Consider the following 16,565-nt stretch of genomic DNA (forward strand, 5'->3'; position numbering starts at 1 on the left):
TTGGATCATACATTTGTGTGTTCCTAAACTAACGCCATGGCTCTGAGCTGTGAAGGACACTTCTCAGAATATAAAATAACAAGCCAGAGCTGGACATGAGCCACAGAACTGACTTTTTCTGGTAATGATTCACACTCTTGAGACTAACTCCCAAGTAAACACTACATTTATGAATATATTTACCCCACATAATCTGTAACTGGTTGGAGGAAAGGGCACCTAGGAAAGATGTAAATGTCTAAAACTAAGGGACATCAACAGGGAAGAGCTGTGTGTTGTCATGAAAATGGTAATTATACATTTGTAGGAAGATTTGATAAGAAAACAGAAATATTTTGTTTAGGGGCATTGCATTAATGAATTTTGACCATTTCTGGAATTGGTTTCCCCAGGGCAAACTGAGCAGGAAGCATCATCTTCCCTCTGCTGAGAGACAGAGCCACAGGGAGGAATGTGGTTGTTTGCTTGTTTTAAAGGGTAAGTGATTACAATGCCTGTTTTCCATATTTCAGTATTCTGGTTTACTGTGTAATTTTTAGGTACCAAAATATTAACATTTTTGTTGGTATAGCAATACTACTTCAGTATTTTTTTAATCTGAAATTTTAATCATTTATATATTGAGATGTACCTAAGAATTATAGGTGATATCAAAATTTCAAATCAAAGACTTACTCTATTGGGAAACACTCTTCTACACCTTCATAATCTGCAAAAGAAGAAAGAAAATGCCAATCAACAAAGCAAAGTCCCTACGCAAGAATTATTCTTATCTCTGAGCAAGTGGTGGACAGACATTTCAGCACTGAAACTGATACTAGTTTCTCCTTATTGTAATCTCTATCCATAAATGAAGTAATTAAGGAAGATGAAGCAAATTGATACTCTTTAATACAGAAACTACATACTATTAGTGATAAAGACTGCATGCCCTCAAAAAAATTCAAAAGCATCTCATTTATTAAACAAGAATTGGTATCATGTGAAGATGAAGTCAGTCGCCCCCACGTCGATCTCAGTGTAAAATCAGTGTTTTCAGCAGCTGGAAAACTGTCCAAAAAACCTACATTCACAGCCCAAGGACAGCACCATTGATGAAGATATCATTTTACCTTCATTTTCAAAGTTAAATTTTCTTTATTTTTGTATAACATTTAATTTACTTTTTGTCTGATGTTTTATTAAGTTAACAACTTATTTGGATTAGAATAATAATGCATGTTTAATGTTTATATTTGAAGTTTTTGTTTCATTTGACGTTTTGTAGCATGTTTCTAATTTTTTTAATATATTTAATATGTTACATAGCTCCAGGTTCTTAATGTTATAGATCCTGAAAATTTTCACAGAGAATACAGGTATTCATTTCCATATTTAATAATGTGTGAAAGAAATACCAAAATACAGGTATTGACATTTTGGTCCCATCAATCACTAAGAATGAGCCCTTCTGACTCAAATTGGTTTTGTGTTGCTGTGAACTTAAGGTACAGTTAGAACTGAGCCTCTGGCATGAATAAAGGTGACAGAAGGAAGCCTGGGACACCAGGACATGACAGAGAAGGAAAGCAGTCTGTAGTGTGGGCCACACGGAGGAGCACAACTGGAAGGACTGTCAGAGAGTCAGCGTGCATTGTCCAGGTGGAGCTGGGTGACAGGACTGAGAGAAGGAACCAAGCATAAGACCTTGGCCAGTGCCCAGAAGATGGGGTGGAATGCAGCCCCTGAGCATCTGGCCCTTCAATCTTCACCCCATTGGCACCCAAGGTCCCAACTGATCCCTGCTCAAGTCTTCATGTGAGTAGAAACTTCTTTCTCTGCCCCAAGCACCCCACCAGCTGACCACCCACTGAGCAAGACCTGGCCAGTGAGAGTCATCACCCTGACACACACACACACACACACACACACACACACACACACACACCAGGAGCACAGCTTTCCATAGCACCCCTGGGACAACTGTACGCCCAAAGGGCACCCCTGGACACCTAGTGGGGCAATGGAGAGGAGCTCCTACTGCTGCACCTGAGAATAAAGAATTGAAAGCAGAGTCTCAAAGAGATATTCATACACTTATATGAAGTGCTTAGAGGAGGCAAATTCAGAGACAGAAAGTAGATGGTGGCTGCCAGGAGCTAGGGGAGAGGGGGATGGGGAGTTAGTGTTTAATGGGGACAGAGCTTCAGTTTTGTAAGATGAAAAGAACTGTTGGGGTTCCTGGGCTGCTCAGCCAGTAAAGTGTCCGACTCTTGATTTCAGCTCAGGTCATGATCTCACAGTTTGTGAGATCGAGCCCCACATTGCACTGTGTGCTGACAGCGTGAAGCCTGCTTGGGATTCTCTCTCCCTCTTTCTCTGTCCCTCCCACACTTGTGCTCTCCCTCTCAAAATAAATAAGCATTTTCAAAAAGTAGTAATTTAAAAAGAGAGATGAAAATAATTGTGGAGGTGGATGGTGATTTGCTGCATGACAATGTGAATGTGCTTAATATCACTTAACTAAACACTTAAAATGGTTGAGATTGTTGATTTTATGTTACATGCATTTTACTATAATTTTTTAAGGGGGGAGGGGGTGGAAAGAGTGAGGCAGGGAGGAATTTGACACAGACAGAGAGGAGGCAGTGTGACCCAAGGCGGAGTCTGGAGCAGGCAGCCTCAAGCCAAGCAATGAGCCACCAGACTCTGAAAGAGACAAAGAACCAATTCTCCTCTCCAGCCTCTGGAAGGAATGTGGCCCTGCCAACACCTGATTTAAGACTTCTGGCCTTCAGAATAAATGTCTGTTGTCCTAAACCCCCACCCAAAATACCATGGATTATACACTTAAAAAGGGTCAGCTTTATGGTATGTGAATTATATCTCAAAGCTTTTGTTTGTCTGGTTTGGTTTTGGTTTTTCATTTTATTTTGCTTTTTCCCAGCTTTATTAGGATATAATTGACACGTAACATTATGTAAGTTTAACATGTACAACATGTTGATTTGATACATTTATATGTTGCAGAATGATTACCACCATAACATTAGCTAACACTTTCATCTTGACACATAGTTACTATTTTTCTTTTTTTAAGGTGAGCACCTTTAAGATCTACTCTCTCAGCAACATTCAAGTACATGATACAGTATTAGCTATCATCACCATGCTGCACAGTAGATCCCCAGAACCTGTTCATCATAACCACACGTTTGTACCCTTTGACCAACATCTCCATTTCTCCCACTCCCAAACTTCTGGTAAACACCACTCTACCCTGTTTCTCGGACTTTGACTTTTTTAGATTCTGCATATAAGTGCTATCATAGAGTATTTGTCTTTCTCTTTCTAACATTTCACTTAGCATAATGCCCTCAAGGTCCATCCAAGTTTTGTGAATGGAAGGATTTCCTTCTTTCTCGCAACTGAATAATATTCCATTGTGTTTGTATGCACCACATCTTCTTTATCCATTCATCCACTTATGGTCACTTGGACTGTTTTCATATCTTGGCTATTGTAATGCTTCAGTGAACATGAGTGTGCAGGTGTCTCTACGAGATCCTAATTTCAATTCTTCAATACAGTTGTGTTTTTAAAAAAGAAAGACTAAGCTGTTTTTTTCTTGAGAAGAAAATATTCCCTAAGTGAAGTGCTGGTCTCTAGATGGGGGACACCCATCAGGCCCAGGAAGCACCATGCCAAGGGTGCTGGAAATGTGTTCATCTTCATTTCTTTTAAAAACACAAGAAATTTGAATACAATAGTAATGATTATATAATAATGAATCCATCTTGGTTTACATTTGTCTTCATACTAACACCGTCACAAAATATAATGTTTAATAGTTTCTGTGGAGAAGAGTCTTGGAAGCAGAAGCGCCAAGGGCCGCTGGGTCATCAGTGGCCCTGCTTCCGAATAACCCGGAAGGAAATCAGTCACAGCCGCCAGAGCCGCCAGAGCCGCCATTCCTGAGCATGGAACTCGCCCCCCACCTCCGGATACCCCCCCCTTCTCCACCAGCCGGCAAAGCCTGGCTTAGGGAAGCTCCGTTAGCACTCTGGAGCACGGGGGAAGCCCGAGAAGAGCAAGGTGGCGGCGCCGCAGACAGGCGCAGGGCAGCTCGGGAGCTTCCGGAGGTCGGACTTCCGGAAGAGGGAAGGGTGCCCCCTGAGGGGGGTGGTGGGGCAGCCCTTTGGAACCCTCTCTGTCCCAAAGCCGTGAACTGAGCCTGAAGGCCGGAGAAAGCCGTCCAACAGCTGTGACTCTGGCCTTCCTGAGGAGAGGAAGGGGCCCTCTCACCTGCCCTCCTCCCCCTGGGCTCTGGGAGGGCAGGGCAAGGAAGTTGGGCTCTCGGAGGACGGGGCGCGGGGGTAAAGAGCTCCTTGGACGTCGCACTGGGAATGACCCCCGGCTCACTAAAGTTTCTCTTTCGCTTGTCCCTGCCCACCTGCCACGTAGCATTAAAACTAAGATTTAGAGCCCTGCCGGCTTGACTTGAAGGGATTTCCGTGATATATGGCTAAATGAGAAAAAATAAAATGAGAGTGGTATCTTTCATGATCCCATTTTTATAATGTAATTACATTGTACAAAAACACCTATGTTGCATCTTAGTGCAGCTATACATGTAAAGTATAAAGCACATAAAGACATCTACAGAAGAATGCATTTCAGTTCATTAACAGTGGTTGGCTGAGTCTGGAAATAAAACTTCAGGGCAGTGCTCTGTGGTGCGGTACAAGCCCTAGCCTCCTGAGACTCGTCACATACCTTGAGGATTATATTTGTAGCCATTTGTGTAGTTAAGTGCTCTGATCCAAAAGAATAATAAAACTTCTCTTATCTCCCAAGGGAAGGTGCTTACCACCTGGAGTAGGTCCCTATGCCTAAGGTGCCTGGGAGACTGGCAGGCTATCGTGCTAGGTATTTACACTTTAATAGAGATGAAGAGGCAGAATTTAGAGACATCTCTGGGACCTAAACCAGGGCTGTTTGCTTCCTGGATAAATTTTATTCACATTTCAAAGGGTGGTGTTAAGATTCAGGCCTGTGATACTTCCAAGGAGACTCTTTCAGAAAAAAAGGGGACAACTGTCCTCTTCCCCTTGTTAAAAAACAAAATTCAACAAAGTAAAACTTAAAGATCTTGTTGGCTTTATTCAACGATTCACAAATCAGGCAGCATCCCATCCAACAGATAGGAGCTCCAAAGAGCTGTACAAAATCGAAGGCTTTTACAGACAGAAGAAAGCAGAAGAAAAAGACATTTCTACCAAAAAGGGGGGGGGGGATTGTTTGAGGCAAGTTCATCTTCGTATGGGGGACAGACAGGGTCTATCAGTGATCACCTCACTAATGCTGGCCAGATAATTCCAGATTGACTAGCTAAAGTTCACCTTCCTGGGAAAGGTTGAGGCTGCAGTTGGGTCAGGTGTTAAGTCTTGGTTTATTGACTCCATTTGTGGCCTGTTCTCTCTTTTTAAACCCCCTTTATAAGTAAAGAAAAATCATTTTTCCTTGTTCTAGCCTTGGATGCTGCTCCCCGAATGTGGCCTGGCCCAGGGTGACATCTGAGCCAAGGCAGCCCTGACACCTTGGTTATGTACTTAATTTAAGGTCATTAATAAGAAATCTTGTCTCTGTCTGCAATGCCTCATGTATACATTCAGGACAAAATCAATAAAGATAAATATTAAAAACCCAACATTGAAAGAGAAAAGAAGAGGAGTATGATGTTGTGATATAAGAAATATGTATTTTTGGTCATTCAAATGACCAACGTATATTTCTCATTTATACTTGGACTTCGTCCAGTTTCTGGCTCAGAACTCCCAAAAACCTTGGAATTTCTTGAGTAAGAAGAGCAATGGAAGCATCTTTTGTTTTAATATTTCATCTCTTGTCTTCAATTCCTGAAAAATGCTTCGGAGCCATAAAGAGGGTTTCTTACTATCCATAACCAGTGCTTTCAGCTCAGGTCATGATCTCACAGTTCTTAAGTTTGAGCCCCACATGGGGCTGACAGCACAGAGCCTGCCTGTGATTCTCACTCTCCCTCTCTCTCTACCCCTCTCCCACTAGTACTCTCTGAGTCTCTAAATAAATAAACTTAAAAAAAAAATAAAGAGCATTATCAAAGATAAAATAGTCACATATTAATACAAAAATCCCCCAAAGACATAACAATTCTGAACTTTCTGCATTTAATAACATAGCCTCAAAATATATAAAGCCGATATTAACAGAATTACAACAAGAAATTCATAAATTCACAGCCGTGGAGAGATATTTCAACATACTTTTTTCAGTAATTCAGAGAACAAGCAGACAAAAATCTCCATAAGAAAAAAGGAAATAGAAAACTATAGAATACATGCTCTTCTGAAGCTCTACGCTTTTATGTAATTGACTACATGCTAGAAGAAGGAGAATGGACATCTCAACACATTTCATAAGATTGATGTCATACCTGTTATGGGACTACAATTTAAATAAGCTAAAAATTAATAACAAATGGATGCCTATAAGAAAGGCATATGTTTGAAAATTATAGACTTTTAAATATTTTAATACAAATATAGGCTTTTAAAAAGTATTCATTAAAAGATGGAAAATCAGGGGCGCCTGGGTGGCGCAGTCGGTTAAGCGTCCGACTTCAGCCAGGTCACGATCTCGCGGTCCGTGAGTTCGAGCCCCGCGTCAGGCTCTGGGTGGATGGCTCAGAGCCTGGAGCCTGTTTCCGATTCTGTGTCTCCCTCTCTCTCTGCCCCTCCCCCGTTCATGCTCTGTCTCTCTCTGTCCCAAAAATAAATAAACGTTGAAAAAAAATTTTAAAAAAATGTTTAAAAAGATGGAAAATCATAATTAAATTAGAAAATGCTTAGAGCTTAACAATTCAATTACATATTTATATACAACAATACAACAATATACATATTTTGGGGTGTGGCGAAAACAGTTCTTAGAGGAAAGTGTACAGCCTAAAGTCATATATTAGAAAAGACAAAATTTTACAAATAAATGAGTCATCTCAAAATAAATCCAAACTATGCTGAAGGAAGAAAATAAAAGAGCATAATTTAATAAAATATAAAACAAAAATACAGTAGAATTGATACAGCCAAACTTAGTTTATTAAAAACACTGGAAGAAAAAAAAAGACATCCCTCTAACAATATTATTCAAAGAAAATGAAAAGAAACGAAAGGCACAAATTAACAATAGGAACCAAAAGAGGAGTTTTCGTGTTTCCAGTATATAAATAATAAGAGTATATAATGAATAATTTTATATCGATAAATATTTATTTATTTATTTATTTATTTATTTAGGGGGCTGTGGAGAGTGAGGATCTGAAGCAGGCTCTGTGCTGACAGGCTGATGTGGGGCTTGAACTCACGAACCGCAAGTTCATGACCTGAGCTGAAGTCAGACGCTCAACCGACTGAGCCACTCAGGTGCCCCTATATCAATAAATTTTAAAATGTAGATGAAATGGGTAAATTCCTAAAGAAAAATCTCACCAATCTGGCACAAGGAGGGAGTAGAGAGACTGAATGGCTCGATGACCATGTGAAATGGCACCAGTAGTTCAAAGTCTATGACAAAGAAAACTCCTGATAGATTTTACCAATGAGATTCATGAAAACCATTCAAGGAACAAATTTCAGGTTTCTACACAATATGCTTAAGTTTAGAAATGGAGGAAGAAAGGGGCTCCTGGCTGGCTTTGTTGGAGGAGTGCACAACTCTTCGTCTCAGAGTCATGAGTTGGAGCCCCATGTTGGGTGTAGAGATTACTTAAATAAATAAAAGTTAAAAAAAAAGAAAGAAAGAAAGAAATGAGGATAGAAAACTTTCTCCCGTTCATTTTATGAGGCCAGTATAACCTTTATATCCAAACCTGCAAGGATAATACAAGAAAGGAAAATTGTAAACCAGTTTTACTCAAGAGTAAAAATCTGAAATACAATGCTAGCAAACCAAATTCAGCAACATATAAAAACTGACCCGTCATGACTAAGATGGGTTTATCCCAGAAATATAAAAATGGTTTAATGATAGAAAGTAGTTATAGGGACACCTGGATGACTTTGTCAGTTAAGTGTCTGACTCTTGATTTCAGCTCAAGTCATGATCTTTTTTTTTTTTTTTAACATTTATTTATTTTTGAGACAGAGAGAGACAGAGCATGAACGGGGGAGGGGCAGAGAGAGAGGGAGACACAGAATCTGAAACAGGCTCCAGGCTCTGAGCAGTCAGCACAGAGCCTGATGCGGGGCTCGAACTCACGGACCGCGAGATCGTGACCTGAGCCGAAGTCGGACGCTTAACCGACTGAGCCACCCAGGCGCCCCTCAAGTCATGATCTTAACGGTTTGTGACAGCAAACTCTGAGGCCAGCTCTGCACTGACAGCATGGAGCCAGCTTTGGATTCTGCCTCTCGTCTCTCTCTTCCCCTCCCCCCAAAAAATAAATAAACATTTAAAAATATAGTATTTTTAAAAAGAAAATAAAGTTATATAATTCATTATTAACAGCTAAAAGAGAAAATTAAGCAATCATCTTAATATATGCAGAAAAAGCATTTTAAAAATATAAATTCATGATTTTAAATGAAAACTCAGAAAACAGAATAAAGAGAACTTTAATTTCTGATTAAAGATTCTTTAAAAAAAAAAAACTACAGGGGCGCCTGGGTGGCACAGTCGGTTAAGCGTCCGACTTCAGCCAGGTCACGATCTCCCGCTCCGTGAGTTCGAGCCCCGCGTCGGGCTCTGGGCTGATGGCTCAGAGCCTGGAGCCTGTTTCCGATTCTGTGTCTCCCTCTCTCTCTGCCCCTCCCCCGTTCATGCTCTGTCTCTCTCTGTCCCAAAAATAAATAAATGTTGAAAAAAAAAATTAAAAAAAAAAATAAAAAAAAACTACAGTAAATATCACATTTAATGGTGTAGCATTTGAAAGTATTTCTTTTAAGATTAGAAACAAAAAGGTGTGTCCACCAACACTGCTATTTAACAAGGTACTAACAAAATACAAGAGGTCCTTGCCAAAGCAATAGGAAAGAAAAATAAATAAAAGTCATATGTATTATAAAAGAAAAAGGGAGGGGCGCCTGGGTGGCGCAGTCGGTTAAGCGTCCGACTTCAGCCAGGTCACGATCTCGCGGTCCGGGAGTTCGAGCCCCGCGTCAGGCTCTGGGCTGATGGCTCAGAGCCTGGAGCCTGTTTCCGATTCTGTGTCTCCCTCTCTCTCTGCCCCTCCCCCGTTCATGCTCTGTCTCTCTCTGTCCCAAAAATAAATAAACGTTGAAAAAAAAAATTAAAAAAAAAAAAAAGAAAAAGGGAAATTTTGATTTGCAGATTGAAATAATTGGCTCTAAAGAAAACCCAAAAGATTCTAAATTATTAGAAATAATGCAACTTTAGCAAAGTTTCTGAATATAAAATCAATACAAAACTCAATAACAAAAAGGAAAGAAATCTTGTCACATGTTATATATGAATGAACCTTGGAGACATTATGTTAAGTGACATAAGGCAGTCACCAAAAAAGATAATACTGTATAACTCCACTTACATGAGATATCTAAAGCAGTCGATTCATAGAAACAGAAAGCAGCATGCTGGAGCCAGAGACCAGGTGAGGGGTAGAAAATGGGGAGTTTTTGTTTAATGGAAGTGGAATTTCAGTTCTGCAAGATGAAAGAGATCTGGAGATCTGTTGCCCAACAACGTGAACACACCTAACACTACAAAACTGAACACTTGAAAATGGTTAAAATGGTAAGTTTTGTTTTGTTTTATATTTAAGCATGTAGAAACTCAATTACATTTCTATACCAATCACAAAAACAAACATTTTTTTAAAACATGCCATTTGCAACAATGTCAATAAATTGTACAATTAAGTGTGCATTGGTGAGAATGATCACATGCTATTCGAAGACATTAAAGATCTAAATAAATAGAGAGGTGAACCATGTTCATGGATTGGAAGATTCAACATTCTCCACAGGCTGATCCACAGAATCTATGCAATGTCAAACAGAACCCCAACAAGTTGTCTGTGGGACTTAACAAGATCACGCTGACGTGTATATTTTAAAGTAGAGGACCAAGAAACACCAGAGCCTGCAGTGTGTTGCAAACCAAGCCAGTAATGTGTGATGTGCAAAAGAGAGTGTCCCATGGCATCACATGCTCCTGAACACTGTCCAGTGGACTGAAGCAATGTGAGGCCATTTGTGTCATCTGCAGGGAAGATCATCAAGGATGACACAATCACACATGGCAGGTTTTTAATGGACTAGAAGATTGAGGACAGTTTCCTTCTGGAAAATAAAGACAGAAGGAGTAGAATCCAAAAATTAATTAATTAATTAATTGATTAAAGTAAAGAATAGCAGAGATATCCCTGAAAATGAAGAGCATGGTGAGAGATTTGCCTCACCACATGTCAAGGATTATTACAGAAATATAAAAATTTTTTAAAGATGGAGTGGCATTGGCATAGAAGTAGATCAATCAATGGAACAGAAAAGAGAGCTTGAAAACAGACCCTCTTACATTTACTACACAACGGACATTACAGAGTGATGAACAGATGGAATTTTTAATACATTTTTCTGGAACAGAAGATTAAATATTTAGTATTTAATACTAAAATATTAGTAGCAAAAATATTTTTTAAACACTTCTCTTGTTTAATGCTTATTTGCTTTGAGAGAGACTGCAAGGGCACTCTCACACACAGGAACGTGAGCAGGGGAGGGACAGAGAGAGAGAGGGAGAGAGAGAACCCCAAGCAGGCTCCTCACTGTCTGCACAGAGCCCAACTTGGGACTCAATCCCGTGAACTGAAAGATCATGACCTGAGCAGAAATCAAGAGTTGGATGCTTAACTGACTGAGCCACCCAGGTGCCCCAGGAGCAAAAATTATTATTGAAGAAAGAAGAAATGATAAACACAATGATGAGACGATGGTTCCACTGGAAGGGAGGGAGATGAGATGGGGAAGGCTATCCAGGGGATTGCAAAGTAAAAGTAACATTCATTTCTTAAACTCAAGGGTTTTGCGCACGATTCTTATTTCTTAGATGTGTTCCATAGATCATTTTGTACACAATTAAAACATGTAAAAGAAAAAGATGAAGCAAAAATGGCCAAACTACGTCATGATAAGATGCGCACTAGTGAACTGAGGGGAGGGGGACGGCCAAGCTCTGACCGCACCCCCAGGTAGAGGCTCTTAGTTACCTGTAACTTAGTCTTTTCACCCATTAAATGGGGCTAACAATACATACTACACACAAACCTGAGGCTCACAAAAGACAACGGATACAAAAGTGTCTTATAAAAGTAAAAGTGCTACACAAATGTAAAGTGGCATCATCTTTAACAATTTCAGATTTGTTGGACAGAGAACAGAGCTACGTCCTGTGACTCAGTTCTGCACCCTCTTCCTGGCCCCATCCCAGCTTACAAAATGGGCTGCCCTGTGGTTTCAGCCTCAGGGTGTCAGGATGACTAGGTCGAAGGGGGTCATCCACGGGGGAAAGAGCCTCAGCTACGGGAATGGGGTCACAGCCACTCCCACCGTCCCACCTGCAGGTGAACTGGACTTCCCAGATCAGCCTCAGCAAAGGGACCGAGCATGAATGAAGCCCCCGGCTCACTTCTGAACGTCTCCCTCTCCTCTAAGCCCAGACGCCCACACCACCGAGTGAGCACACAGGGCTTACTTCAATTTTAGGTCAATTAAAGGCAAACAAGATAAAAATGAGCAGTCCGTGCTCATTTCCACCCCCGATTCCATGTTTAATGTCTTCACCTACCAGATTCCTTTAGAAATACTGCTTCCTCCCACCACCATCCCCCCCCAGAAAAAAACCTTTAAAATTTTTTTTAATGTTTACTTATTTTTGAGACAGAGACAGAGCATGAGCAGGGAGAGAGGGAGACACAGAATCTGAAGCAGGCTCCAGGCTCTGAGCTGTCAACACAGAGCCCCATGTCGGGCTCTAATCCACGAACGGAACTGTGAGATCATGACCTGAGCCGAAGTCGGATGCTTGACTGAGCCACCCGGGGGCCCCTAAAAACCTTTAAAATCATACCCTCAGGTGCATGGCTGGTTCAGACGGTAGAGTGTGAGACTGTTCATCTCAGGGTTGAGTTTGAGCCCCAAGTTGGGGGTAAAGATTACTTAAAACTGAAATCTTAAAAAAAAATTGGGGTGCCTAGGTGGCTCAGTCGGCAGGACGACTGATCTCACGTCCTGTGAGTTCGAGGCCGGAGCCCCGCATGGGGTCTGTGCTGACAGCTTGGAGCCTGGAGCCTGCTTCGGATTCTGTGTCTGCCTCTCTCTCTGCCCCTTCTCTGCTTGTGCTCTCTCTCTCTCTCTCTCTCTCTCTCTCAAAAATAAATAAACATTAAAAAAAAAATTTTTAATCACCCTTAAAGCCAACAAAAAGTTTTGCTATTTACTTGGGGTTTGTTTTATTTTTAAAATCCATGTGCCCATTCCCTCCACTACCGTGGAGAAGCAGAAGCTGGGGACCATATGCTGCTGATCTAGCAGGTGGGCTGTGTTCGGCCTCTTGGCCCTCCAGACACTAGGGCTCTCCGGAAACGTGGGGCTGAGCCTGGCCTGAGCAGCTCCTCCTCCCTCTTTGCACCAAGTCTTCCCCTGAAAGAGGGAAGAGGAGGTGCGGGGTTCAAATTCTATTTGTCGCCTTTCTTTCCTTGACTCATGCAGGCTTGTCTTAGACAAAGTCGAGGGGCTTTATGTGGGAATCAATTGCTGGAGCCAAAAGATCCCCTGCTGACATTCCCTGGGCAGCCAAGTCCCATCTCCCTCCTCATAAGAAGGGCTCCGTGAGGGCCAGAGCTGTGGGTTCCATCCCCCCACGCCCTCCCCAGGGCTCAAGAAGACCGATCCCACTTTCCCCCAGCACCCTGCTCTCTGCCCACACGAGGGCGCGGGCTCCACCACTTGGCAGCCACTGTGGGTGGGGAAGGTACTTTTCCAGAGGGAATTGAATAGAGCCAAGCAAGGCTTGGACGACGCCCTGCAGACCTGGAGCTCGGGGAGCTCGGGGACCCTGGGTCTCTCCTGCTCCCACCAGTGTCACTTCCTACTCCCTGGAAGCAGGAGAGACGATGAGAGGAGGGGCTAGTTGCCCTCTTCGCTTCCCCACAGAGAAGGAAGACAACTCCACTAAGTTGGGCCCCCAGGGAAGTGGGGAAGAGACAGAGGAAGGAGAACATGGCCCCCCTCTGAGGTGCCCAAAACAGAGGCGCTGGCCTGGCTCAGACTAGGCCTGGAGGGCTGAGCACAGTGACTGAGACACAGTTCACCCTGAACCCCCAACCCTGAAAACACAAATGCAAACAATGGACTCAATCATTCAGTTAGTCACCCTCCCTGACGGGGCTGAGAGCCAGGCTGCGTTCCAAGGGTGAGTCATTATGCTGAGGCTGCAGGGATGGGCCAGCTCAGTATTGACTGAAAGACTTGAACCTGCAGTTGGCCCACCCCCAGGGACCCCCGCCCTGCCCCCTTCCTGAGCACTCTGCCCTGCCCCCTTGGTGAGCACCCCGCCCTGCCCCCTTTGTGAGCACCCTTCACTCTGCCCCCTTGGTGAGCACCCCACCCTGCCCCCTTGGTGAGCACCCCTCACCCTGCCCCCTTGGTGAGCACCCCTCACTCTGCCCCCTTGGTGAGCACCCCTCACTCTGCCCCCTTGGTGAGCACCCCACCCTGCCCCCTTGGTGAGCACCCCACCCTGCCTCCTTCTTGAACACCCCCTGATTTATCTGTGCAGGTACCTGCTCCTCAGATCACCACCCCCAACACAAAGGACCCTGTACCTAAATACAGGGACAGACTCCTAAAGTAGGCCCCCCAGCTCTGACTGGGCCACGGGCAGCTGCTGTGGACTCAGCCATACAGTGTCCTCCAGGGCCTCAGAACACTCTCCAGCCAAGCTTTGGGCCAGATGTGCCCTCTGCTCCGTCTCACCGCGGTGAGAAAGTGGATGGGTCCAACCCCACGGCCCTTCTCCCCTCAGCACACTCAGAACAAAACAGCTTTGTGTTCAGGGACCCCGGCCAGACTATGTCTGCCCCACTCTGGACCTAGCACAGCCTGGCTCAGGAACCATCTCCTTTGGCACTCCCATCCCAGAACCCCCTCTGCTGGGGACCCTCTACTGGGGACTTCCTTAAGATGTCTTTGCCCCGAGTGAGACCCTATTCTAATTGATGTAAAGGCACCTTATGAGTTAGCAGCGGCCTTGTTAGGGTGGCCCCAGGCAGGGGACATCGCTGAGTCACTTGCAGAGGTGACCATGAGCAAACTGTATGATGGCTGGTGCAGCACCGAGGGGAACAAATCACTAGGAAGCCAGGACAGAGGAAAACTTGACCAAAAAAGGTATTTATTGAACAATTACCCACCACTGGATTTGACTTAGGACCGACAGAGGGTGTCTCCACCTTCCTGATTTATTTTCAGCCCTTGAGGGCATCATTGTAGATCAAAGCCAAGGCCCCCAGGAAAGTGACATATTCCTGGAAGTTCACCTCCTGGTCCTTGTTCCGGTCAAGGTCATCCATCAGCTTTGCGATTTCAGCATCCTGCAGCTTCTAACACGTTAGAATGGGAAATCCAGACTCAACAATGGTGAGAGCCCTGGTTCTCTCCCTTTCCCCCTCCCTCACACAAGTGGCCCTGTGCTGGCTTGTCCACCTCGGGGTCACTTGGCGGTACTGCTCGCTCCTGCAGAGTTACTCAGGGACAGCGAGCACGGGGCTGCATAGGAGGACTGACCAACCGTCCCAGTCAGGTATGCGACTTGGGCCCCAGGACGTGGATACCTGTGAGTCCCATGGCACCTCCCCTTCTCCTGATCCTGCTTCTGGGGCCCCGGGGGGGGGGGGGGGGGGGGGGGAGACTCACCGGGCCAATGGTGAGCTCTTTCTGGATAAGCTCCTTCAGCTCCTTCTTGCTCAGGGTGTTCTTGTCGCCTTCCCTGCCGGAGTACTTGTGGAAGATGGCCACGAGGAGGCCAATGGCCTGATCCAGGGGGCATGCCATGGCTGGGCGCTGGGCTGGGAGCTGGGGTGGAGAGGCTGGTCAGGGCCTTCCCACCCTCCCACATACCCCAGAGCTCGGCCCCCACCATCCCGCCTGGGACTGCCTTGCCCAGCCGCGCAGGAGACAGGAGCCAGCCCAGGACTTGGGGGAGAGGGGGGAGGGATTGGGGGGAGGCTGGGAGAGGCGGACCTCAGTCCTGGAGGAGAGGTGGTCGGGGCGCAAACGGGGCACCAGCTGAGACCCGGCCTCCAGGGGTCCCGCAGGTTGGGGAGGAGGGGACTGGGGGGCAGCACACACGCGGTGCCGACGCTCCCGGGGCGCGCCCTCCTGCAGCCCGGGGCGCACTCGGGGAAGCCGCCCGCCGGCTCCGGGCCGGACTCACCCCAGGGCACTCACCGCGCGGCGGGACAGCGTCGAGCGACCAGCGGGGCGGCGTCCAGGGCGCCTTTTAGCTGCCGGGGAGCGGAGGCCGGGCGGGCCAGAGCCCACCCCCGGGGCCGCGGGCAACAGCCCCCGCGGTCCCGCCCCCCTCCCCAGGCCAGCCCCGCCCCCACCCCACCCTTCCGCCGAGGCCCGCCGGGCGCCAGCAGTCTATACCACACACCCCCGGGGGCCCCCCTCCTGCCCGGGGCTGTTCCGGGTTCCGGGGCTGGAAGAGCCGGTGGAAGAACGGGAATCCTACGGGAGGTCGCTGCATCCAGGGACATCGAGCCCCCGGGGCAGGGGGCTAGGATCCCCAGACGGTGTTCAGGATCAGCCCTAGATGAAGGAGGGGGGCAGCCAGGGGTCTGCGGGATTCGATTTAAAGGTATCTACAGCGCCCACGCCTCGGCAGAACTCCCAGCACCACTCTCACAACCCTTCTTCCTCCCCAGCCCTCAGCCCGCACCCCCTCAGCCCCGCAGCCCCGCGCCCCCGCGCCCTCCGCACCTCCGCGCCCCCCTACCTGGAATCCCACCTGCAGTACCCCCCCCACCCGCCTTTGTGTGCACACTGGCCCTGGCCTTAGTTATTTTCGCGCTAGTGAAAAGGTTTCCAGATCTTCTCCTGAGAAAGGACTTTCATAAAGGGAAGTGGGGACAGCAGAAAGCACTGGACCCCACAGATTGGGGGGGGGGGGGAGGGGGGAGGAGCTTGCTGCTGAGGGGGAATTGGGGGAGACGTAAAGGGGGCTGGCAAGGGTGTTGTCAGGGTGGCCTCCTGTGGCCTCGGACTGGCTTGCCCACCGCTGCACTCAGGAGCCACACCCCAGCCTCCCCCACCCCCACCCCGCCCCTCCCCAAGCTCTTCCCTTAGCTTTCTCTTGGAAGCGAGTGAAAACCTGGCCCAACTTCCCCATTTTCTGGAAGCCCAGTAAACTCAGTGACATCCACACTGAAGGAGGGCAGGAAGTAGGGGCGGAGCCCAGGACCTTAACCCCAGAGGCTCTCAACCCCCTGGAAGAGAAGCTCTGCCTTGTGCCACACACCCCCAACC

General features: G+C 46.1%; 1 protein-coding gene across 1 annotated transcript; it reads right to left on the bottom strand.

The window, feature by feature from the left end:
• Nucleotides 1-14,413: 14,413 nt before the first annotated feature.
• On the bottom strand, nucleotides 14,414-15,627 carry LOC147572156 (protein S100-A6). Its single transcript, XM_086693553.1, has 3 exons — nucleotides 15,486-15,627; nucleotides 14,952-15,110; nucleotides 14,414-14,638 (listed from the first exon to the last, which is right to left on the bottom strand). Exons 2-3 carry the CDS (start codon nucleotides 15,087-15,089, stop codon nucleotides 14,504-14,506), a joined length of 273 nt encoding a protein of 90 aa, XP_086549679.1. The 5' UTR covers nucleotides 15,090-15,110; nucleotides 15,486-15,627; the 3' UTR covers nucleotides 14,414-14,503.
• Nucleotides 15,628-16,565: the final 938 nt, after the last annotated feature.

The sequence above is a fragment of the Puma concolor genome, chromosome E4 (assembly GCF_028749965.1).
Source record: "Puma concolor isolate L17-30 chromosome E4, mPumCon1.1.hap2, whole genome shotgun sequence".
NCBI classification, from domain to species: Eukaryota; Metazoa; Chordata; class Mammalia; order Carnivora; family Felidae; genus Puma; species Puma concolor.

Coding starts and splice junctions, on each gene's coding strand:
- LOC147572156 (XM_086693553.1), bottom strand. CDS start 15,089: ATGGCATGCCCCCTGGATCAGGCCATTGGCCTCCTCGTGGCCATCTTC. Junction 14,639..14,951: donor AAGAGCTCACCATTGGCCCG/GTGAGTCTCCCC, acceptor CTAACGTGTTAG/AAGCTGCAGGATGCTGAAAT.